The sequence below is a fragment of the Oryzias latipes genome, chromosome 7, assembly GCF_053564925.1.
Source record: "Oryzias latipes strain Hd-rR chromosome 7, Olatipes_Hd-rR_3.1".
In the NCBI taxonomy this organism is placed as follows: Eukaryota; Metazoa; Chordata; class Actinopteri; order Beloniformes; family Adrianichthyidae; genus Oryzias; species Oryzias latipes.
Window position 1 is genome coordinate 18,431,291 of NC_136243.1, and position 25,962 is coordinate 18,457,252.

General features: G+C 40.9%; 1 protein-coding gene across 4 annotated transcripts; it reads right to left on the bottom strand.

The window, feature by feature from the left end:
• Positions 1–17,039: 17,039 nt before the first annotated feature.
• Positions 17,040–25,928, bottom strand: vgll4a (vestigial-like family member 4a). 4 transcript variants are annotated; one of them, XM_004070792.5, is made up of 6 exons: positions 25,742–25,928; positions 25,073–25,219; positions 22,525–22,687; positions 21,171–21,396; positions 20,814–20,928; positions 17,040–18,917 (listed from the first exon to the last, which is right to left on the bottom strand). In XM_004070792.5, the coding sequence occupies exons 2-6, from the start codon at positions 25,152–25,154 to the stop codon at positions 18,718–18,720; spliced, it is 786 nt and encodes a 261-aa protein (XP_004070840.1). In that variant the 5' UTR covers positions 25,155–25,219; positions 25,742–25,928; the 3' UTR covers positions 17,040–18,717. The 4 variants fall into 4 exon arrangements, with proteins under 4 accessions (XP_004070840.1, XP_078806574.1, XP_078806572.1 ...); XM_078950448.1 differs by having other exon boundaries at positions 22,525–24,161; positions 25,742–25,825; XM_078950446.1 differs by lacking the exon at positions 25,742–25,928 and adding an exon at positions 25,525–25,660.
• Positions 25,929–25,962: the final 34 nt, after the last annotated feature.

Below are 25,962 nucleotides of genomic sequence, written 5' to 3' on the forward strand. Positions count from 1 at the left end.
ACGCGCGGCGCAGGGATTTGATTGTGTCACACGGACCGTTTATTCACACGGACCTTTTGAATTTAGTTGGCGCAATGGCGGAGAATTGATCTATAAATAAACGGCAGAAATTGTCTAAAGTGTGGGATCATTACACACTTAATAAAGAAGAGAACAAAGTGCAGTGTCTCTACTGCAAAATAGAGCTGGCATACCACAACAGCACATCTTCCATGATTCAGCATCTGAACAGAAGACATCTGCGCGACCGCTGGAACCCCGACGCCTAAAGGCCTGTTCACACCGGGACGAATTTCGCCGGCGATTTTCGCCGACGTTTAACGCCTCGTGACTAAACAAAGGGCACCAACGAGAGTGTGCACACCGACGCGAAAAAACGCCACGCGTTAAAGCGTCAAAAAAAAAAAACGCCTCGGGTTCACGTCGAAATCTACTCGACCAATGAGAATGGCGCTTTTGCTCACGTGTCTGGAGCTTCTGAAGTTACAGTAAAACACAACTTGGGGGCGCTCAAACACAAAACTGCCTTGCTGAGCACACATACCAGCGAAGAAGATAGACGCCAAGTAGCGTCTACACAGCCGCGAAGCAATAATGACGGACATTCTAAAATATCCCCGAACCAAGCACCAGTTGGAGCTACTGGTGCTTGAAATATTCATGTTTTCTTTGTTTGATTCTGACAAGCGTGTAAATACTTGCTCTCTTCTTCTGAGTGAAAAGCGATTTTAAGAAGCGTAAAGTTGCGCAGCGCCACCTTGTGTACAGGAGTATTTCTGTTTTACATTAAGCGCCATCTAATGTCAGGGAATGAAATTGCATGTTCACTCCACTCATCGTCAGCAAAAATCGCCTAGGTGTGAACACAAAAGACGTGGCGAAAAACGCTGGCGAATAACGCCTGGCGAATATTCGTCCCGGTGTGTACGGACCTTTAGGCGCGGGACCCGCGCGTGCTGCCGGCAGCAAGCGAGTGGCGGCGTCAGCCACTCCGCGCCTCCTCCGCGGCGACCAGCGCGGGCCGCCTCGGTGGGCGGCGAGAGCCCCTACCTGCGGTATTCAGGCGACCGGGCCTGCTTTGAACACTCTAATTTTTTCAAAGTAAACGCTTCGGACCCCGCGGAACACTCAGCTAAGAGCATCGAGGGGGCGCCGAGAGGCAGGGACAGGCGGTAGCTCGCCTTTCGGCGGACCGCGAGGCTTCTTTAAGCATTGCAAAAATAACAAAAGCATTATTTTTACACGAAATATAAACAATGATAATGATCAAATATGTTTTTCTGATTCTTTTATTTTTAATGGCCTTCCATTTTGGTGTTGTGCCACCCTTTCAAAGTCTTCTGTCCCCCCCCATACAAAATGTTCTAGCTCCGCCATTTCTCAAGACCAACTTAAAAACACCAAAAGTAACATCTGCATCAGAGCGGATCTTTAAAATCAAATGCTTGTTCATTTTACAACCACATCATTTTTGTTATGCATTTTTTGTTTTGGTTGTTCAAAAACACACACAAATCGTTTTATCCGATTACTCAATTAATCGATCGATTAAGTGCTAGATTAATCAATTACAAAAAGAATCGATAGCTGCAGCCCAACTGTGAATTGATGACTATTGGATGCATATCTATAGCTGTAAACATTGAAGTAACGTTGCTTCAGATGTCTAACAGATATGTCAGTGCCCAGTGGCCCAAAAAGCAGATGACTTGTTTCCAAAGTGAAACCCACTTAACAAAACATCTAACTCCCTTGTTAGTACATACAGTCAGGACCATAAATAATTGGACAGAGACACATTCTTTCTAATTTAGTTTCTGTACATTACCACAATGAATTTTAAATAAAACAACTCCGATGCCACTGAAGTGCATACTTTCAGCTTTTATTCCATGGGTTGGAAAAAAAATGCATAAAAATGAGAAAAACTAAAGCACTTTTTAAACATAATCCCTTCATTTCATGGGCTCGTAAGTAATTGGACAAATGAAATAACTGAAAACAAAATGGTCATTCCTAATACTACTAATACTAATTACTCGTTGTCCATCTGTATTATGAAACGCCGCCCTATCAGTTTGGCTGCATTCACCTGGATCTGCGCAGACAGTTTGTCTCTGAACACCTCAGAATTCATTGGGCTGCTTCTGTCCTGTGTCACGTCATCAATAAATACTAGTGTCCCAGTGCCGCTAGCAGCCATGCACGCCCAGACCATCACACTGCCTCCACAGTGTTTTACTGAGGATGTAGTGTGCTTTGGATCATGAGCTTCTCCACGCTTTCACCATACTTTGATCTTGCCATCATTCTGGTAGAGGTTGATTTTGGTTTCATCTGTCCAAAGAATGTTTTTCCAGAACTGTGCTGGCTTTTTTAGATGCTTTTTAGCAAAGTCCAATCTAGCCTTCCTATTCTTGAGGCTTATGAGTGGCTTGCATCTTGCAGTGCACCCTCTATATCTACTTTCATGCAGTCTTCTTTTTATGGTAGACTTGGATGTTGACACGCCTACCTCCTGGAGAGTGTTGTTCACTTGGTTGGCTGTTGTGAACAGGTTCCTCTTCATCATGGAAATGATTCTGATTCTCATCCACCACTGTTGTCTTCCGTGGACGTCCAGGTCTTTTTGTGTTGCTGAGTTCACCAGTGCTTTCTTTCTTTCTCGGGATGGACCCCACTGTTGATTTTGCCACTCCTAATACTGTAGCAATTTCTGGCATGGTTTTTTTTCTGTTTTCTCAGCTTAATGATGGTTCCTTTGACTGCATGTTGTCTGTTCACGACAAAATCTTCAAAATGCAAGCACGAGTCCTCTAATCAACTCCAGGCCTTTTATCAGCTTCACTCATAATGACATAACAAGGGAATTGTTATGCCCATGCAATAGCATGGAAATCAATTGTCCAATTACTCACGAGCCCATGAAATGAAGGGATTGTGTTTCAAAAAACCTTTAGTTTTTCACATTTTTATGCAATCTTTTTGTTCAACCCATGGAATAAAAGCTGAAAGTTGGCATCTGAGTTGTTTTGTTTAAATTTCACTGTGGTATTGTACAGAAACTCAATTAGAAAGAATGTGTCTCTGTCCAAATATTTATGGTCCTGACTGAATTTTATTTTTAATATAATCTCTGAGTGTATTATGTCCTGCATGTTTGTAGGCATGCTTGTATTCATCTGAGCGTACAGGCACTGTACGTGAATGGGTACACATACTCCTGTTAAGCGTGAAGACAGGAGCAGGCAGCTGCTCCAGGCACAGCTTTAGTAAAGACCTGCATTCCAAATAAGTTCTGTCAGATTACGCCACCACACACTTAACACTTCAATCCTTGGGATGTCTCCTGTATTTTCTCATTGTATTAGTTGTGAAAGGAAAGTGAGGCGGAAGGTGCAGAACATGGGAAAATGTTGTGGCTGTTATTTTTCCTGCAAAAAAATGAACAATTTTTACAGGAATGGTTTATTTTTAACAAATTGCACATGAAAAAATGTTTTCTCAAACTACAAACAATCTACTTGGTGATCTGTGTACAGTTGATTATTTTTGGCACTATGTCCTATGCAAATATCTCCACACGTGCATTCCACATATTAAGCCCACTGCTGCATGATGGCATTTTCACTCATGCAGTTATGCCCTTGACTGCACATCGTAAGTGGACAGAATAAGACACAAATATTGAAGCTGACCCACATGGATAAATGCCCCTTTCTTCCAAACACAAACCAAAAACTGGAGCAAACGCATGAGACGCACAGAGCTGTGGTGTGCCAGACATTTTGAGGAGGCCCATGAAAAATGGGTTTACTTCTTCTGACACGCCCGAAAACACACAGACAACTTTTTTAGAAGCGCTGTCACAGGCAAACAAGTTCATTCAATCCCTGTCTGTTTCGCGAATAACTCACACACATGCACACACGATGATTAAGAGGTCTGAGGGCCTTTAGGGCTCACTTGGTCTTGGGGCTGATGGTGAATCATAGCTATCATGTGGTGCATGCTTTCCACTCTGATCTGTCAGAGAGTTTTGGGAACTGTGCTCACTGATGAGTGAGTCGGACCAAGCTGGGCCACAGTGTCCTGCAGCCTGTCGCCCATTGCTTGGGCACATCTGCAACCCCCCCAACCCTGATCTGCACACTGACAGACAAGAAAACCCATCTTGAGTGCTCCATGGCTGTGGCACGCAGATATTAAATCTCTCTGTGCTGTTGTCGGCTTTCTGGATCATGTTTTATGATATTTGATATTTTTCTTCCCAATAATAACTTTTATTTATTAAAATGTTTTCTATTGAATAAAGTCCTAACATTTGTTTTGAAATTTATTCTCGCAATATTTTTTAGTAAATTCTAAACGTGTAGAAAGATTCAGATGGATTTAAATAACCAAAGACTTCAAATCAAAGACTCTGAAATGTGCAGCAATTTATGGCTTGTCTTTTGCATTTTTATTATTTGGGGCTAATTTCTTTGATCATAGGAGTCTCGATACAAAACATTTGGTTTTGAATGTAATTTTAATTTATATTTTAAGGTTATTTTTTTAAGTGTTTTCTTTAGTTCTAACTTGTCAAGATTCGGATGTTTGTATTTCCAAACATTATCAAGACAGAACCAGATGTCTTAAGACCCACTACAATGAAAATCCTCTTTTTAGTGTTTTCAAAATATTCTTGTGGCATTTTTCTGATGGGGGAAATATAAAGATAACTAAGCTCAATTTTGCATTTTTGAGTATTTCTTTGTTGTGAATCAGGAGCTGACGATGAACGGCGTAACAGATTTCAAAAAGTGAAAATCTAATTAATACAAGCATTTTATGACTGCTATTTATGAATCCACTGTGTTTTGAAGAGGAAAATGTTGATGTTTATTAAAAACATACATTTAAACTTTTTCTTTCTTTCTGTAAAAACTGTTTAATTGCGATGCTTTGTGGTCTATATTTCCCAATTTAGTGAGCATCAACTCAGATTGGTTTTCTGCAGAGACTTCTGGGAAATTTCTAGGGCACTTGTAATGGAATTGTAGATTCTGCCAGCTCTAAAAAATGGCGAACGCACTACGTAGTATGTAGTGAAGGAATTTCGGCACAGAGGGAGTGAGACTTCAGTGACATTTTAGCTCCACAGCCTTTCTCTGTTTTCTTATACACAGAAAACAATCGGCACATCTTCAAAGAACACACACACAAGCTCAGGAACATCGGATACCCCTAGGACCCTCTCAAAACAAAATCAAAATGTTTCAAGTAATAAAATATGATCAGAAGCACTATCTAAAAGACATACTGGTAATCTTCATGTGGACTTCAAAATGCCTGACAGAGGACAGGACTTTTTCTAAACTATTCCTACTTTTACTCCTTTATCTCTACTACAAGTTAAACTTAATTTTGAGTTTTGCTCCCAAACCAGGGGAACTGTTGGGCTGTCGCCTGTGAACTGATGAGGGCATGTGTTGATTTCAGATTTTGGAAAGGATGTGACAAAACAGAGTTATTTGAACTTTGCTTTGGGCTATTTTTACTGTATATATTTTGTTATATACTGCTTTATCCGTTATTTAACCTCACTTTCCCACTTCTTTCATTTTTGATGTAGCTTAGCTTACTTTTATATTTCTTGTAACCAAAAGTCTTCCTGTGTCTTTGACACACATTCAACGAAATGAGACGGGCAATAAAAAGTAATTTTAAAAAAATTGAATAACACTAACGGATCTCCCTGAATGGCCAATTGATTGAGATGGAGGAGTTTGTGTGACCAGATTCTATTTTTATTAGGTTGATTACAAACTGTCTAAACTATTGAGATGGATGAGGTCCAGCCCGAGCTTCTCTAGGCCTTCATTGTTGTTTGACATTCTTGGCTGACATGTTTCAGCAACATATATCAGACACTGGAGGCAGAATTTCTGGATTAACAAACTGGAAGAAATGGTTTTCCTCTTTAAAAATGGGGGGTAGACAATATGTTCCAATTACAATCTGCTCCTCCCCTGGTGAGGTCTTTGCTGGAGGACGAGCTGCAAAACACTGGATCAGCTCTTTAGACTTGCTAGATTTCTCAAGGGATGTTGATAGTTTTTATATCCAACCCACATTTTTATATTGGAGGATGGTAAAGCGTGTTATGCGCTTTTATAGTGCTTTTCCACCTTGATTAATTCCGAAGCATTTTACAGTGACACATGCACACACTATAGCAGCAAGGCACCAACCAGTATCCACTACGGACACTTTGACACATTGGCAGGAACCAAACCTCTGCACCACAGCTCCCCCTGTGGCATTCAGAAAATTCTGAAATAACCATTTGACCAGGTGCCTTTTTATATCAGAAATTCAATTTCTTTTTAGGATGCCTGAGAGTTCTTGGGGCTAACTCTCCCCTACATTGAGAAGAGCAACTTCAGATGTTTTGGACATTAATAATGCCATCTGGACACCTTCATTGTGAGGCATTATAGGCATTTCCAGTCTGCAGAAGGACCTGAGGACACAATGAAGAGACTGGTTGTCTGGGAAACGCTAAAGAATTCTCCTGGAGGGACTGGAAAATGTCACCAAGGAAGGAAATCTGGGCATCCTTACGAGGACTGCCTCTCCATAAGCCAGTGTGATGGATGGATGGATGGATGGATGGATGGATGGATGGATGGATGGATGGATGGATGGATGGATGAACAGACTGTTTGAATGATATAAACTGATACGCAGTTTTAGGTTTTGGAAGAAAACTACTATAGCTTTATTTTTTTTAATAATATTAAAATAAAAGTCAATTTTTTTAACAAAATGCCCCTTCTTGATACTGTAAGCTACATAAAATCTAGTTCATAAAGGGTTGTGTACTGTTTTCCAAAGAGCTGCATGCTACCGGCTTACGGATTGGGTTAATTTTATTCTACCTTTGTCTGACCTCACATCATGGCCAGCTTTTTAGTTATTCCCATATTTTCTTTTACAACTGATCCACATATGAGGTGTCAGAGCCCTGGAGGTTGTGCAGTTTCCTTTCCCTTTGGGGTTAACGGTGAAATATCAGTGTTTGTTAATCCATCCAGAAGAAAGCAGCAGACTGTGTGAATCAGTGTTTTTTTTAAGTCTCTACAGTTTCAAAACTGTATTGTTTTCTTGTTCGCACCAGAAAATATATGGTGCCCAACAGAGGTTATCTGGTGCACAGAAAAAAAGAACGGTTTGCTTTTTACTTCAATGTCCCATTAGAGGCTATTATTTTGAAATTTCCATTAAGATAATAAGCAGACACTGAGAAGAAGAAAAGCTTTATTAATCCCAAAAGAAATTAAAAACCATCTGCTTGCATTTAACACACACAATAAAATAAACAATAAAAAAATTAAATATTAAATATTAATATTAAAAGCTATTTGTTGAAAATAGTCAAATATTTAAAATATACAATAAAACCAAAAAATTTCAACAATGTAAATACAATTTTGATGCTCAGTCAGGGAATTGTTACGTCTCATAGCACGAGGGACAAAAGTCTTCCTCAGTCTGTTTTAGGAGCAGTATTTGGGCAGTAGTCTGCTGCTGAACACGCTCCTCCTGCCGGTGAAGGCCTGGTGCAGCAGGTTTGAGGGATTGGTCACAATGGCCCTAAACTTGAACAAAGGCCTCTACTCCGCCACATCCTCCACTAGTTTCAGTCCTACAACGGAGCTCGCCTTATGGATTCATTTATTCAGCCGGGAGATTTTCTTCTTACTGGTACTGCAGCAGCACACCGCAGCATGGAAGAGGGCACCTGCTAAGACAGACTGATAAAACATGTGCAGCAGTTTCGTGCACGTTAATTGAGCACAGCCTATGAAAGAAGTACAGCCTGGACTGGCTCTTCTTGTAACATCCTCCACTAGTTTCAGTCCTACAACGGAGCTCGCCTTATGGATTCATTTATTCAGCCGGGAGATTTTCTTCTTACTGGTACTGCAGCAGCACACCGCAGCATGGAAGAGGGCACCTGCTAAGACAGACTGATAAAACATGTGCAGCAGTTTCATGCACGTTAATTGAGCACAGCCTATGAAAGAAGTACAGCCTGGACTGGCTCTTCTTGTAAAGGTGGTCCAGTCCAGCTTGTTATCCAACACGACCCCCAGGTACTTGTAGGACTGTACCATCTCCCTACTGTCTCCCTCAATGTATATGGTTTGGGGTGTTAGAGGCTTTCTTCTAAAGTCCATGAGCATTTCTTTGGTTTTCTGGACACTTTTTCTGTTGGTTAAGTAGTGCATGATCCAGGACACCAAGAGTGGCACCACAGCCATCTTGAGGAGCTTCTCCTGTAGCAGATAAGGTTGCATCATTTTAAAGGCGCAGTAGAAGTCAAAGAAAAGCATCGTCACAGCACAACCTCCGTCATCCAAGTATCAGAGGGTGCGATGTAATAAACAGAGGACAGCGTCCTCTACCCCTACTCTGTCCCTGTAGACAAAATGCAGTGGATCCTGTTATTCCTGCACCTGTGGCTTCAGTTCCTGCAGCACCAATCTCTCAAAGATCTTCATTGATGCGAGGTCAGTGCTGCAGTCTGGTAGTCGTTATTGCCCTTGGGTTTCTTCACTTTAGGGAGAAGGATTATGCAGGACATCTTCCAAAAAGGTGGAACATGTCCCAAGGTCAGGCTCAGATTAAAGAGATGCTGGAGAGAACCCCACACTCATTTGCACATGTTTTAAGCAGTCTTGGACACGCCTTATGTCGACCTGGTGCTTTCATGATGTAAAGTCTCTGCAGTTCCTTTCTCACATGATGTTCTGTGATGTAATGGGAGCTGAAGGGGAGAATGCATATTTTGCAGATGAGTGGCATGGATTACATGGAGAGGAGGAGGGGGAAGAGAGATGTTGTGATTAAGGAATGAAGAAGGAGCAGCCTGAGTAACTGGACCATCATCAGCTGGCAGAAGGGTGGGGGCTGGCAAGGGAGAGGGACCAGTGATGGGTTTGGTGCAGATCAGGCTGATTTTGGAAACAGTGGAGATGACAGGTGCAACATTAAACCCATTAAAATAGGTATTTTCAGCACTTCCCATAAGCACACCTGTCTTATTCTTGCATTGTGTGATTGTTTTCATCCCTGACCACACTTCCTTGATGTTGTTTTCTTTCAGTTTCCCCTCAACCCTTTCCTTATAGATCTCTCTGGATTCTCTTAAACAGTTTTTCTCTTCTGTCTTCACCTTTCCCATCTCGTTTTCATCCTTTTTGTTGAACGCTCTCTTCTTTTTATTAGGAACTCTCTTCACCCCCCTGGTGATCCAGAGTTTATTATTAGCAAAACAGTGCACTTTCCTTGTGGGTACAACAAAGTCCATGCAGAGGTTCATGTAATCCGTGATGCACTGAGTTGCTCCCTCAATGTCCTCTCCATAAAGGTCCAGAAGACACTCCAATCAGTGCTTCCAAAACAATCCATACAAAATGCATTCCAACCAAAATGGGTATAAAAGTCGGAGATCAGTACAACATCAGTTTTCCATATCTGAGATACAACATGGGGGTTTGGAATTATCCAATTAAATCTAAACAGAGCCGAAACAGTGCAGTATTGTGGTTCACCAAATGCGTCCTGTGTGACACATCACGCCCTTTCAGTCTACACAACAGATGACCAGCTGCTTACGGATGCCACATGCACCACTGAAACCCAAACAAGACACTGTCAGGTGCGATAACGGCCCGGAAGACACCCGGAAGCCTTGCCCTGTGCGTTCCGCTGCTATTCGTTTGATGCTGCAGCTGCACTGCTCATGGCTAACTGTGCACCGCGGCAAGAATGTGCTGTGTCCTAAAGACGCTTTTGTTCCTGGTTCACCTGCTCATTCCCTGCAGGCTGAGCGCCAGAGATAACCCAGCCGCTCTGCTCCCTCGGACCAAGGAACCGCTCTCCATCACTGGGAGGGGGGTAGGGGGTAGCAGAGATAAGGGCTGCTGCTGATTCCCGCCATCAGAAGGAAATCAAATGCTTCTGCTTTTGCCACGCTTCACTGTTAGTTTGACGGTTGAAGGCGGTGATGCAAGCAAAATAAACCTTGTGGAGAAGCATGTATTATCCTTTGGCAATAACATCCCCAATATGTGCAATCACTGAGGAGCTTCCTTCATCCACTAAACAACAATAATAATTATTTGCAAAGATTTTCTTAATTGCTGGGGAAAACAACGTGTTTTCACAATGTGCTGCCAACCTTTTCCATAGGAGGTAAATGATCCCCCCCCCCCCCCCCCCCCCCCCCCCCCCCCCAGCATGCACTCATTACTCCAATCCGTGCAAGACTGTGGACAGGCCCGGCATTTCTGACAGCGTTTGAGACTCTTCAGCTCCTTCTCTCCCTGCATTCTCGATGGAAAACCTTGTTTTTTGTTTTGCAAAGGGAAATAAATGCTTTTTGCCTCTTTCTGCTTGGCTTTAAAGAACTCAGTAAGAGCGGAAACTCCAACGGAGAAACAGGTTTTCATCATGTGAACATCAGTTTCCAAATTTTGCATCTTTTTGCAAACGTTAAAGATAAAAGTCATCCTGTGAAAGTCGGAGTTCACGCGTTTATTCGCAGCAATAAACTGTAAATCCCTATTTTTGGTATTTCAACAGTGAGCTTAAGATCATTCATCCTCACTTAGCATTGAAGGAGATGGGGAAGCTGATCACAACCCAGACTACTGTGGAGCCTCTTGGTAAAGAAGTAAAAAAAAAAAACAATGTTATGGTGGAAGAAAAAGAAAATCAGCAAGAAGCAATTTTCTGTGCTGGATTGTTCTCTTTGATCCGGAGTGCAGTGAAAGGAGGGCATTATGTAACGTCTTCAGTACACACATGGCCAACTGTGTGACTGCCAAACACACAGGGTGGGGGGGGGGGGTGATGGTTGTGGTGGTGGCGAGGCGCTGTGGCAACAGGGGAAGGCAGACAGGCAAAAGGAAAAAAAAAAGATATGGCAGTGGAATGCAGCAGCGGGAAGGGGAAAATGCTTGGTGTTGGGTCACTTTCCTTATTAACGCTGCTCAGTCAAGCAGATGTGACGTGGTCACTAACAAACCTCGTAATGAGACATGAAAATGCCCCTTGGTGGCAGTTAAACCATCTATCTTCTGTTCGCTGCCCAAGACCCAACATCTCGGTGTGTTGCCCGCTGCTGAGCGCGGACGCTTAACTGATGGCGTGATGTGAAAGGAAGACTTCATCTCTCACCCACAGCAATGCCTTCAGAGGGGATGGATTCCAACAGAATGGAAAGAGGCATGTTAGTGTGCAGCAGATGGACCTTTAAATCAATTATGAACAGATCAATATTATATAGTCATTGTGCCATTTGAGCCAAACTTACCAGTGGCTGTGTCAGGCACCATATGGTATTGAGGACGGTCTTATTTTCCAATCAAACGATGGAGTTGAGGCAGCGAGTAGGGCAGGGGTCTGCAACCTGAGGCTCTGAAGTCACGTGTGGCTCTTTTACCCCTCTATTGAGGCTCTCCGGTTAAAGAAAAATGACATTTTAAAAGTAACGTATTTTTGGACTACAAGCCACTTAAAGAAGAAGAAAAATAAGTCCAACTTTATTCCACTCATTCACAAACAGTTGAAGCACAGTACTTATCACTCTGTAAGGCTCCTGACTACATACCCATAATCCTCCAGCAAGTCATGAAGCGATGCAGCTTCTTAGTTAACAGAGGTCGAACTAGACAGATGCCTCAGCGTTATGTATCCCGGAAAATAAACTGGAGGTCAGTAAACACAACTAGAATTCATACTTAAGGTGGACCGGATATACTTTTTTGAAAAAAAGTCTTAGATTTCAAGTGAAAAAATCAAGCAAGGGTCACTAATTTTATTCTGATTTAATTTTAACTTGGCTTAGGTTAGGTTTACACATTTCTGGCTGAGATCCACCACAAGAGTTAAATTAAACTGTGTATAGTTTTTTATTTTTTATAATCACTGACATAACACTACTACTACTGCATTTTATGCATTCAAATGGTCCCAAATGGTACAGGATGTCTTTTTTTGAAAAGAAGGCATTTGAATTGCTGTCAAAATGTATACCGGTAAACAAACAACAAAATAGACTATTTTCTATTTATGTTTATGTTTTATTTATGCTTTGAAAAAATTAATTTGATTTTTAAAATCATATTATTAAAAATAACATAAATTCAAATCAGTGTTTTATTTTTCTAAAGTGTGGAGTGAGACTTTATGGCTCACACTGATTAGGAGACAGTGAGAAATTGGCCAAGTTGGCTCTAAAAAAAAAAAAAAAAAGACCCACTCCTAAAAAACTCTTGTAATCGCATCAAATGCTAATAAACTATTTACACAAAATTTAAGAAATACCGGTACTTATTTTATAAAGATCAGAGATACATCTAAATAAATTTTAACCTAAATCACTGTAAATTTCAAATTTGAACCAGAAATTAATGTCTAAAATAAAAAGTCTGTCTGGAAAAAAAAAACATTTTGTCAACATTAAATCTGGGTTCATAGGATTCTTGAAATAAAATGCTCACTGTAAACTTTCTTATTCAGAAGTGGTTTTGATCACAGAAACAAATAAATCTGATGGCCCTGGCCTGGGTGGCGTTCTTGGTCGCCCGGGGGGCGGTTGTTCCCTGCCTGTTCCCGTGTGGCGTTGGGGGAATTCCGGCTGCCGCTGCTGCTGCGGCGGGGGTCTGGCTGTGGGGGTGGCTGGGCGCTCCTCCTCCTTCTTTTCACATTCCACCATCCATTTTAGAAGAACATAAACACTCACCTGAGCACAGGTGTTAGCTCACCTTTGCACTAATAGTTTGCATGATTGAATGAATGAAAGATTTCACACTAGTTGGTTTAAAGGCATAGGTATGGGTTCGTTAACACTATCTGTTTTATGTACATGTTGACATGTGAACATTTTTTGCAGCTAGCAGGTGTGTTGATAATATTTGAGTGTGTGTGAACAGGCCCCGCACTTTTTGTACCACATTTGAACTGTACCGTAACGATAAACAACCAGTAAACCTGTCTGCTCTATGCTGCTTCATGGTCTTACCCCCCCTCTCACTACCCCCCCCCCCCCCCCTCTGACATCCCTCCCTCTTCTTCCGTTCTTTCCTTTTCCGTCCGGTCTAACACCAAAGATTTTCAGTCATGGTTGAAATGAATAAAGTTTGGCCTCAATTACAAAAGGGGTTTGTTCAGTCATACATTTGGTTTGTCTGAAGATTAATAACCCCTCTTGTTAAAGTAAAATATGTCCAACACAAGAGGCCCTCAGCTCTCATCTGCCTGCCTAGCTGTTGGACAGGACAAGTAAAAAAAAAAAAAAAAAAAAAAAAAATCTGTTTCTCTTGTTTGGCTCTAAAGGCCCTGAACCTCAAGGAGCCACAGATTGTTACCACAGGTTTACAATGGCTTATAACCTAATTTAGCCAATCACAATCAAGAAATTGTACACACAGTTCTGAGAAAGTGCCGAGGGCCACATATTGATTTTATGAAAAGAGCCTGCAGGGCGATGGAAATTTGAGAGCGAGCTGCTTTTAACCCACCTGCCGGACTTTGGACATGCCGGATGTACAGCTTTGTTTTCCTTGTCCAAGCTGGCAACTGGATCAAAACCTTTGAGCTGGTTATCTCCGATATTGCTCGCCATTTTTGTTGCCCCGCTAATGTTAGCTTGGGGGGTGTGAGGGGCTATAAGCCAGCGGGAGAGAATGTACACAAAGGGATGATGGGAAGTGGAGGCAGACTAACAGTTCCGCCCACAACTGAATTTCTGCGGCACTGCTGTCGCTCTGCAGAAAATATGTCCTAGAACACAACACAGGGTTTTTCTTTTCCATTCTGGCTATAAACGGCATAATTATAATTAAAAGACAACTGGGAACACTTTTCTAATTGTTGAAGGGTGCAGACTCCGGTGTAGGGGAAATTTGTTGCCCAATCAGTCCACCTCATGTAAGGAGGGCTCATCGAGAAGGAGTTTGAGATGCTAAGTGCGCTGGGTAAACCGCGTTTGTGGTGGTGTGCAGCTGAAAACTGATGCTGAGGCGGCCTGACAGGGTCTGTTTCTGTTCACTGCAAGACTGTTATCCAGAGTGACTGTGTTGTCTTCCCTTCCCTCCACAAAGGTTATGCCATTGCCAGCAGTCCACATGACACATTGGATGAGCCACTGACTCACAGATGCTCATCAGGTCAGTCTTAAGGAAGTACGAACTCACTTCGAACGCACGTTCGGCGTGGCTTTCTGAGCGGGCCCACAAAGGACCTCTGCGTTTCCCGCTCGCCATTTGCAACCTATAGAACGGGCTGCAACTGCATTGTGGAAGTGACGCGCTTGGTAATCGCGTGTGTTGGGCTGTCAGCTCCGGGTGCATGATCTTGCCAGCATGACTCAAGTCTGCCCGTGAGCTGCTTCCTGCGCCTGTGCATCTACTCCAGTTGCTCGTATGATCTATTTTAGATTCTTTTGCCCAAGGATGTGTGTGGATCTTCACAGAAGAGAGCCGCAAAAAATAATAAGAAAAAGGGTGGGGGTGGGGAGATGAGGGGAGGGGTTAGATGATGTTCGAATAATCTACAGGCAATCATGCAAATTCCCCAGACCACTCGGAGGCTGCAGATATGCAAGCCCTGGATTCTTTCGGGCACAACAAATTTGGAATTATGCAAATGAGAGGCAGAGATTTACATCAGCCATTTGTGTAGTCCAAATAAGCACAATATGCAAGCCAACATGTGTGACACTGCAAGGGCCACTTTTCCCAGTTAGCCTGTGATAAAATCCATTTATCCAATTGGATTCATTTGTACTCCATGCTGTGGCCCCTGCAATGTGCTAGGCTGCTCTCATTGGTTCGTTTCTTTATACGTAGGCGAGTGAGCACAATGTTTGGCATATGCTAGCCTTGAACATGTCTGAAAGCAGCAGAGTCCATGCAGTTAGTGAAATAAACAGGAGGGAGCGGCTGCGAGACCAGTCCTCCTCTGCAAGCACACATGTCATGCTCCTCGTGGCCTTCACACATTGAGGAGGCCGAGCCAAATTTGGCCTGACCCTGAAGTGTCATCTTGATTAAGACACAAGTTTCCCATCGACATCGATGCAGGCTGATATTTGTCGCCGGGCTTGCATGGGTCCGTACAGGAATAGGCAGGAATAGGCTGAGGAAAATGTGGATCTCCTCCCTGCAATCCAACAGAATAGGGCGATCCTTGGAAGGCAGGGTGCAGCATCGGCCGTGGCATTGTGGTTGCTGAATGGCTGGGGCTAATCTTGGGGAGGCAGTGGTCTGTTGGAGGGGCTTTTGGGCAGATTTGAGCCCTGAAAAAATATCAAAAGAAAAGAAGAGAAGATGCTCTTTTTTTCTTTTTTGGCTTAAAATGTTCGTTTTGTTGCATTTCAGCAGAGTATTTTTAACAAAATCAAAATGACTCCTAAATTATTTGCACTTCTATAAAGCCTTCAAACACAATAACTCCAAATCAAAATGCATCTAAATCATGAAAAAATACAAATGACATTCCAAATGATGCATCTGCAGACAAGTCTGGATATCTGGTGTCACGTCGGGTTACGTCTCAGCATTTGCACTCAGACTTGTGTGGATGTGTGTGTGTGAGCACGCGCGCACGTGCGTGCGTATGTGTGTGTGCATTTTAACTCAAACAAATCTGACATCCAAAAGACATTTAACATCATGAGCTGACGTACTAATGACCATACCAATTGTTCCAGGGAGATGAAGCTCATTGGTTCCTCTCCAGGCCCTAAAGACGTTGTTTTCTGAATGAAAGCGCAATGCTGACACCTGCTGGTCAACAAAGAGAAGAACGGAATTTGAGGCTTTTGTTAGTCAACTTTGTATATTACTGAACTTTAGACTATCATAGCGTCAGTCTGATCTCATAAGACTGTTTTTATGTTGATAACAGTGTGAGGAATTTTCGGTCATTTCCTAAAACAGACTACCATGTTTTAAGAAGCTTAAACCCTGAGGAAGCAGCAGCTCAAAGTTTTTCAGCATTTAGAACATCCAAAAAAGTCAGATTCACTAGAATATGTATAGATTTTAACCTCTTCGTGTTTGACTTCATTTCCAACTATGTAAAATATTCGCCAGCGTTTTTTTTTCCGTTCAAAGTGATGCTAAACTAAGTGACTTAGATTTAATAGTACTTCCCAAAAGTAAAAATATCACCTTTATGTCAGGAAATTATAAAAAATGGGGGTATTTTCCAGCCCTAACTGATAAAATTACTCGTTTCGATAAGTCATACTTGCCCTGCAGTCCTGCAAATATTTTACACACGACAACCATGTCAGCAAAACGAAAGGAATTTTTATTTTACAATCCGTCAGCAGGAAATGGCAAACAGTATTGCCCTCCTATAAAGTCACACATCAGTGAACAGTAATGCAACTACGATAATCAATTTTTTTTTTTTTAAACCCAGCATTTAACTCTTGGATTTAAAGATTATGACATTACATTACAAAAATAAGAAAAAGTATGACTGACCCTTTAAGGACAAGGGATACAGGAGTTAAAAACAAAACCTTCATGGGTCAAGAACTTGGTCTGATTTGCTGGCAGAAAGTTACAAGATGGCACAAAAGAAAGGTTATAGAAAGGATGTTTATATGTAAAACTTAAGCTGTTTTCCTCAGAACAGTTACAGTGTAACAGTGATTTCATGATTTAACATCTAAGATCTTATTGTTTAAACTTTTTTTTTTGCTTTTCAGGTGAACAAAACAAATATTTAATATAGATCTTTTTTGTCAAACTGCAGTGCTGAAGATAACCGATAAACCGATGAAGTGTTTCCACTAACTGCCTTTAAAAGCCTAATTTTACCTTCCATTTGATAAAAAGACAAAAATTCAAACTTCATCTAATAAGAACCAAGACTTTGTTATTAAGAACAATTCTTTTTGCTTTACTTTCACTACTATGAAATCCATGTGTAAGATTTAATACAATAAAACAGGCATCCAAAGGTAGGTATTATATATTTATTTGGAAGAGAGGTAAGTACAAAAAAAGCTGTATTGTCTTCCAGACAAAATAACAATAGTGATAAAAAAAAAAGAAAAAAAATCTACCTTTTTTTTAAGTTCTGCAATAACAGATCTGAGTGTCAAACTGTATAAACATTCTTCGAGATACAGGTAGTCTAAAAACAGAAATTAAATAACAGAGACCTAATACACACACACACACACACTTGTATCAAACAAGCAGACTCAGTGATCATCCCTCATTTCTATAATGGCACATAAGAGACGTTTCACTCTGAACTCTGAACGAAGTCTTCCATCAAAAGATCGCTGTGTTCCCGCACGTATTAATCATCTGAAAAAAGGAGATTAGTTCTACACGAGTACGCTACTCCAGAGTAAAAAAGAAAAACAAAAATCTCTACGTCATTCCGCACGGCGCAATGACAGTCTTTAGTGAAAAATACCAACATAACAGCAAGTGTAACAAATAAAGAACTACAGGAGACTGTTTCCATGAGCAGGTCAAAATAAACTCTACATATTTCATATGTAGGTACTACAAATTCAAATTAAAATGTAACATTTTTGTGGGGGGGAGTTTTTTTTTTTGCCCATTTTAAAAGCTGTAAAACTAAAGAGGCTGCAACGAATAGCAAAAAAGTGGAATGTCATGAACGAACGCTTCACATGTTTGCAGTAAAATGATAGAAAAAAGGGAGTTCTTTCACTAAACTTTAGCAGACGTCAGCAGGAATAAATAAAACCACTGCTACACACAAATGAGATTTTGCTGTTTTCAGTCACGTGTAAAGCTACAGCATCCTGCTCTGCAGACAAACAAAGACGAACACAGGGATCCAACTGCATTCAGGACCAACCTTTCCAGAGGCTGCCATGTGGAGATGGATGCTAAAGAGATACACCTACATATAGTCATGAAAACGTGTTACCAAAAAAAATAGATTGAGTACAACTGTACCAGCAGTGAGTATTTCTAAAACGTTACAGATAAAAAATAAAATTTGGAGTAAATATAGTATGGATTGTAATAAAAACCAGCTATCTTAGACATGGACTCTAATTAGACGCATCAGTTCTGATTGGTATTAGTGTCTTAAAACTCTACATGTCTGATCCATCCAGTTTGACACGAGTGTTTATAGAAAGCAGAGGGACCAGAACTTTCTTTGTGTCATCCCAAAGCATTACTTTTCAACACATTAATTGCCCCGCGCCATCATTTAGGAGAGCAAGCGAGACCTGGCTGTCCTTTTCGACTAAAAGATTCCAAAAATGAGCACATTTCAGGATGAATATCAAAGGCTTGATCTATGGCTTTCATGTTGGAAAACACCGGAAATGTCTTTGGCTATTAGGCAGGTGAGTTTTTACTAACAACTGACCGTCTTGGGAATCTTATCATCCCCACAAATTAAACTGTAGAGTTTATCCATCGCACTAGAAAACGTTTAGCTTGACCTCTCTGACCGAGGCGTCACATCCAAATCGGAGCGTTCTAGAAGGCTGACCGTGAGGTTCACAAGCGAACTGCTGGTTTGCTCAACATGTTGCTCTGTTCTTGGCTAAGAAGACTTAATTATAGGCAAGAAATGACAGCGAGCTGTTTCCACTCGCGCACGGAGAAAAAGTCATTAGATTAATTGCTCTCTTGTAGCTCAAAGGTCAGCCTCCGGGGTTTGGTGACCCCCGCCCCGGGCTTTGATCTGGAGCCAGGTATCACCCAGTGCCTTGGCAAAGTGGTCATCCACAGAGCCTGTGATGGACACAGAGTTGGACACGGGCTCAGATTCTTTGTAGTTATTCCCAAGGCTGCGGCGGAAGTGCTCCTCAATCACTGGGTCGCAGACTGTGTTAGCTAGAACCAGAAGAGAGATAAGGGTTAGATAACCAGCTGTAATGAGAAAAAACAGAGAGGAAGTCAGAAAATGCTTCCAAAGTGGAGCAAAGAAAGAAACCTTACAAGTAATCTGCTGAAACCTCAAGAAAATCTTTGTTGGAAAATGAAAAAACATACTACCTCTAATGAAAACATTGTGTCTTGGGCTACATTCACACTGCAGGGTTTAATGCTGCATTCCGATTTTTTTTTTAATTCCATTTTTTTTGCAAGGCAGTTCACATTTCCAATTAAATGTGAACTTTTGTGATCTCCTGTGTGAACATGAAATGACCCAGAAGTGACCCGCATGCGCAGAAGAGTACTCAACGGGGAATGACATCACTGTTGTTTGTGGAAGTAGCTAACGTTAACAATGGATGTCAACAATGTGAATGGGGATGTGTATGTGCTGGGGTCGCGCATGTGTGTAAGTGCAGCGATGTAGAGAATGGGGGGGGGGGGGGGCAGTGGGGGCACGCATTCATGTTGTGTGTTACGGAGGAAGGAGAACGGTAATAAATGAAGGTTTCCCCCAGAATAAATGCTATTGACTCTTTATTAACCCGCTCTGGATAATCTGAGGGTCCGAACAGGGAAGTGAACCCAGAAGGAGGATCTGCCCCCGCGCTTCTAACCACGGTCGGAAAAGGAAAAAAAGTCATGGCAGGAAAGGTTCGTTTCGCTGGCCGGTTGTGATAAGAGCCCTGGAGTTTGGCCTGAATAGAGCTGTCACCCCAAATTTGAATCAATCGGTGACCTCGCTTCCCTTCCACTGACTGGTCTCAGCAGCATCGTCCGCCATGGTTGATGTTTATGTTCTCGTGTTCGTCTACTTCAATGCAGAATGATGACTTTTGTAGCGCATCAATGACGTACGTGTCGGACACATGTGGCCTGGCCGTTCAGACGGAGGTCGCATTTGAAAAGATGGGATAAGTATCGGATTCGGGACCACATACCCAAGTGGCCTGGGTCGCATTTGAACAGATCCGATCCGTGTCGTTCAAACTATTCTGGGACAATTCGTGATTCACCTTCCATAAATAAGGTTAACCTTCATGGTTTACCAACCACTACATGAGGAAAAGCCCCCATCCTACTGATGATGGGAAAATAACCGCAGAGTATTTTAGAAGTGGACTGAGTGCTCCAAACAGGAAGTACCCGCTGGCTCCAAGAAGCCAAAATCCTCCTAGAGAAATAAACAACCATTGCTCAGTCTTATCAGAATAATCATTCTTGCTCTGCTACCTTTTTTCATGATGTGTTTGCTAATCTGAATGTTTTTTATTATTCAAGTTATAAACGGGCCAATCAGGAACCTCAATAAAAGTACGTGCTCTCACGTCGAATATATTTGTTGTAGCTCGCTTTAAAGTGGATTGGGTATGGACTTCCAATAAGTTCACTCCTGATTGGTGAGAGTGGGTCCCACAGACTCAGGCTGACTTGGACCAATCACTGCTTACTGACAACGTCTTGTTCCAACATGGCAGCATCTGTATCCCGAAAAAATGGCAACTGAATTGACTCCATTTAGCTGGAGCTGGAAGTGAATCCGTCACACTCGCTCGGTCCGGTTCTCATATACAGTCAATGTTCCACACTGAAGAACTCCTTATGAACCGCGTCTCACTTCCTTTACATTTTTTAATGTTAGCTCTACAACAATTTAATAAAGCATTTGCTAAACACATTTAATCAGATCACAGATGAGATAAACCAAAAGATAAAGATAAAGATAAAGATAAAGAAAAAAAAACCTTTCAGCATGTGTCATCACTAATAACACATTCTCAGCTTTATCTTTGACGTTAAGCCTTGCTCCTGGTTAGCATGTATAAATCATACAGTGTAGGTGTTCCTCCTCACCGTTGGTCCTCTTCTGGTCAGCAGGGAGACAGGGAGTGCAGCCATTCATGTGGCAGTGTGAGAGGTTACAGTTGCGGTTGCTGGCAGGGGCACAGGTAATGACGGAAGGACGGTTCTGTAGGAGGACATTACATGGAGAGTGAAGTGCACATAGAGCAAAAACACAGAAGTATTCATCACGTGACCCCTGACATGACACATGAAACTTTTATTTATTTTTGTCACGGGTCAAGAAATATTTGTTAAAAGAAAATTTAATAATACAAACATAATCTCATTCAAAAAGAACAAAGAGTATCAGACAGCAGGAACACAAACAGAACATTAGATAGAAATTCTGAGGTAAAGTTTAAATACCTGCGGCCGTTCCACTGCGTCACCGACGACAGCCTTCTGGATTTTGCTGATGCCCGTGTTATGGCTGCTTTTGGTCAGGGCCAGAGGCTGGTCCAAATCATAGCCAGGAATGGATGCATACAGGTGGTTACCATGGATACCATTCGGGGATGAGGCAGTGTGCTCGACTTGACTGTGACTGAGGCTCCAGTGCTCTGTATGGTTACTCCCAGCAGAGGGCCTGGCTCTTGATGAAAGAATAAAAAGAAAACTGTCATTTAGATGATTCAGATTAATTTATTCCATTCAGAATATCTGTAAAATTTACAGGTTTTGGTCGCTGCTGCCTTAAAGTCCCACTCCGATCATCTTTTGATCTATTTCAAACATTTTAATTATGATTATACCATTTTTAGGCTAAATCAAAAGACCTTTTCAAGGACATAGTTTTTACAGAGCAGCAGTAGTTCAGTTAAAATTTGCCTCAGAGTTGCAGGTGAGACCGTTGGCACAGAGTAAGCCCTCCCCCACTTCCCAACATCCATCTGTTTGCACTCTCTCCCACTAGCCTGTAACCCCACACAGCTCCAACCTAACGATATTGCAGCAGCAAATATGGCGAGCAATATTGACGCTCGGTTGCTTTTTAGGTTCCTTTGCTGCTCCTATTGGGTTCAGCTCTGAGAGACACAGGTCAGAATGGCTGAAGAGTGCAGAATCCTGGTCCATGTCTGCCTCCAAGCACTTTTAATGCGAGGAAGAGACACTCGATTGGATAGAATGTAGACAAATCACCATGAACCCTCCTGTCTGTGATTGGCTGGTTTAGCGGCAAAAATATCACGCTGAAATCAGAGTTCAGAATACAAAATCAAAGATAGAGAAAAAAGCCAGATGCAAGACAACGCATCTGAAAACAGCTGTGTAACAAACGCAAAAATGTATGTAAGGCAAAGGAAAGTATTTTGAAAGCAACCAATATCGACTATGAATCGTATCAGCAACCACAAATTATATGAATCCAATCGTTACACCTCTTTTTGTGACGTGATTGTGTTGACACCTGAAGAACTTCAGTCAAAGAACAGTTGGTATCAGCAGATGCAACAACAACTAACCCAAAAGTATAAAAGCAACACCAAACACATTCCAGGGGTAATATTTATTTGCCTTAGTGGAACAGCAATACGATGCTACACGTGATGTAGCTTGTCACTTGTTGCTCAAATAACATGTGCGAACAATGTGCACGCTATTTTTCAGCTCAATGGGGCTCAAGATTGGAAAAACAAGCCTAAAGAGAGAAGAAAGAAAAGAAAAAAACAATCCAGCAACACAAATACAAATAGCTCTGGATATTATGCAATGTACTTACAGCTGAGTAGCCAACAGTCTGCTCATTTTGGTCATGTGGTCATCATCACAGCTGATTTGATGTTCCATTTGTTCCTCTCCATACTTTCTTTTGCTTGGGCACTGTGGAGGAGGCCCAGTTATCTTTGACATAGCAGTAGACAGGGAGGGCATCCTGGACTCATCTGTGAGAAAGAAAGGAAAAAAAAACACTTTCAACCAAGTGGTAAAATTCTGGTAACACCACACAGGAAAATTACGAGCAGAAGTGTCCAAATCAAAAAGCTGCTCTGATCAGGACAGTGTATTTCGATTACAATGATAGATTTATCTAAGGTTAGTTTGGCTAAAACCAAAAGTCCAACACAGAGATATAATAATGTGTAAATAAGTGTTAAAAAATGCCTCTATTAGAGTAAATCCTAAGGTACTGTGATGACTGACAAAATATACAAATTGTTGGAAAAACATTTAACCTTTAAACCTAAAACTATCAATCTACATAAAAAGAACTGTTTGAAAGGATTATTGTAAAAACCAGTGATGAAAGTCAGGCAAGGAAAAAATCCCTGAACTTTTCTTTGAGCGATATGGCGGGCACAGAGCGAAATTTTGGAAAAATACGTGGTCTTAGATGCATTCTGGTGCATTCTGGCAGCTAGTTATTCACTTCTTTATCAAGAAACTAAGACTAATTGGAGCATCATGATTTGTCATTCAAACCCCTAGTTTGACTCTCCATTAAGGACTTGCTGGTCCTAAAAAAGAATTTGGAAAATTGCTCAAAGTAACACAATCCTACAATCTACGCTTTTCCTTAAAGCTGCAAAACATACAATTGCTAAAATATAGTAACATCAAAGCCCCAAATGGCAAAAAGAACACCGGTAACTATGATATTCTATGAAAATACCTCAGTTATTTATACATTATTTCTGCTTTAGAAATGACTGATGTACAACATCCACTTGCACTGTTTTCTCAAACTATAATTACATCAAAATATGGGATCTGCTTTAAACTATAATTCTATAACATAATACATCAATTCTTTAACACCAATACTAAGTAATCTGGGAAATATCAAAACAAACATACAAACTAAACTAAACATTGTAAACATTATTTTTTAAGGGAGTGCGGGTCCAAACCATCAAATACTTATAATTAATGTTAACTATACTGAACTAAATCATGGTAATTAGGAAATACAAATAAATTAGATAGAGAAATGTATTCAAAATAAAAACTGAAACTCAAAACTAAAATTGAAATTATTTCAAAATGTGGTTTTGAGATTATTTTACACAAAAAAGTATTTGACCTACACTACCTTAAAAATCTTTTTTTTTTTCCAGCCAAGACCACTTCAATTTGTTTTTTATCGTCTTCTCACAACTGAGGTCGTGACCACGCTCAATAATGACGATGCCTGCCATTATTTTAACACAAATTTGATCGCAAACTCTTCAGATGTGTTTGTGAAAGTTTAGCGTGGGTCCGCCAGTTTTGGTCTCTAGGGAAGCAAGTCACGCTGACCACGTGGTGCAGACAGAGCCAATCAGACCCGTCGACGCATCCGAAAGCAACTAAAACGTCCCGTCATTGGTCAATTAAGCCGGGAAGACGAAAGATGGCCACGACCATAGAGGAAGCGATCTGCGGAGAAATATAGAAAATAAAGCTAAAATTAGCTGATTTCAGACCATTTTCTAATCCGGAAAGCGATTTGTCCGTAGAGATCAGGTCTTTATTTCCCGGAAAGTACGTTCGGTTTGCTCAAAAACCCGGATTTCCGGGAATTCCCGGAAGACTTTCATCACTGAAAAACAAAATATATATCTACCAGGTACTTTCAACAAATCAATTTTTCTTCAAAGCAACTACCTTAAAAGGAAGCAACAAGCAGCTTTTCTGTAACTATTAATATTTAAAAACTAATTATTGACAGTTTCACCTTTTTTCAGTTCACATTGCTTGATACACAAAAAAATGTTTTCTCCTAACCAAAAAATAACGATAATAATAATGATCACTCTTATATAATGGGAATGTATTAACAAATTTACATTTTATTGAATTCAGGTCAAACCGGGTGACGTAAAATATTCCATTTCAATTTCAAATTAATTTTAAAAAGTCAATTAAAAAAGTCCTTTGTTTAGGCAGCAATAATGTCCTGATTGTCAGTATTCTGACTGACTAAAAAGTTTATCATACAAACAGTATATTAAATAACCAACTTTGCAGTATTTTTAAGTATAAAAGTATACATTTGCGATAGGTCAAGTGAAATTTTGAAAAACGTTAACGTAAAAAGCGCCAAGTTATTATATGATTGCCTGTAATTTAAACCCTTTATGTTAAATGTAAAATACTATTAAACGCAAATCAATACTTTTCAAGTAAAAGATGAAAATGTTTGTTTGGCTTGTTCAGCCAAAACAAATCAATAAATAACTAATACTAGCACAAACTAGAAACTATTATGCTAACATACAAAACACAACAGTGCGTGTGCCATTCAAGCCGACGTCACCCCCCACACAATCACAAAGAAGACAACAAACCTTCGTAGTGTAGTCTCCCAATGTTATTGTTCATCTTGTCCAGGAACTGAGAGTTCAACAGGTCCATTCTAGTACATAGCATTTACACGTACAGGCTAGTGGCTAACATTGATGTTAGCAGGCTATTCCGCCGCAGATAAATGTTCCCTGAAGAAGGAGCAAACGAAAAAATATGTAGTTGAGAACGATAAATATGTTGTGTTTGGTTTAAAACACACGAATGGGTTTTAGGATTTGTTTACTGAGTCTCCCAACGTAACATTAACGTTAGCAAATGCCACGACGCCCACGAGCTAACAGAAGTACAAAGCTAAACCAGACTAGCTTGAAGCTAACCGCTACAACGCCAGCTTAGTGGGGAAACTAAAAGGAAAAAAGTTAACAGTAAAATATGAAGTTATAGTTTATGTCACTGCATACATAATTTTAAAAAAGAAAGAAACTTTCCTCACACTTAAAGTGTTGTTTAACTATTGTAGCAGAGAGCTAAATCAATAAATGTAGTTGTGGCGACGACACAAACAACTAACATGATTAGCACAGACGCTAACTTTCTCAAATCAACTACTGAACACTGAAGAAAAAAACTCTGTCACAATTCTTTACTGGTTTTAAAAAGGCCTTTCGAATCAAAAAAGTAATTTTCATAGTTTAAATAAATAAACATACTTAATTGATGAAAAAGATGATTTTAAAATCACGACAACAGCATAGTTCTCTTCGTCTGTCCTTTCCTTCTATCACCGGACTCTCGAACAAAAGAGAACCGAGCAGCCCTAGCGGCGACACCACGGAACTGATCGCAGCACTACGGAGACCATCTCTGACGGTCTGATTCACGTCAAGATTCAAGATTTGCTTGATTGTCATTCCACACATAGTATTTGCAG

What these genes read in the sequence shown, in the direction of transcription:
- vgll4a (XM_004070792.5), bottom strand. Translation starts at nt 25,154, where the DNA reads ATGCTATGTACTAGAATGGACCTGTTGAACTCTCAGTTCCTGGACAAG. An exon ending in TGGGAGACTACACTACGAAG is followed by an intron (nt 22,688 to 25,072) that starts GTTTGTTGTCTT and finishes TCTTTCTCACAG; the next exon opens with ATGAGTCCAGGATGCCCTCC. An exon ending in TGACCAGAAGAGGACCAACG is followed by an intron (nt 18,918 to 20,813) that starts GTGAGGAGGAAC and finishes TTCTGGTTCTAG; the next exon opens with CTAACACAGTCTGCGACCCA.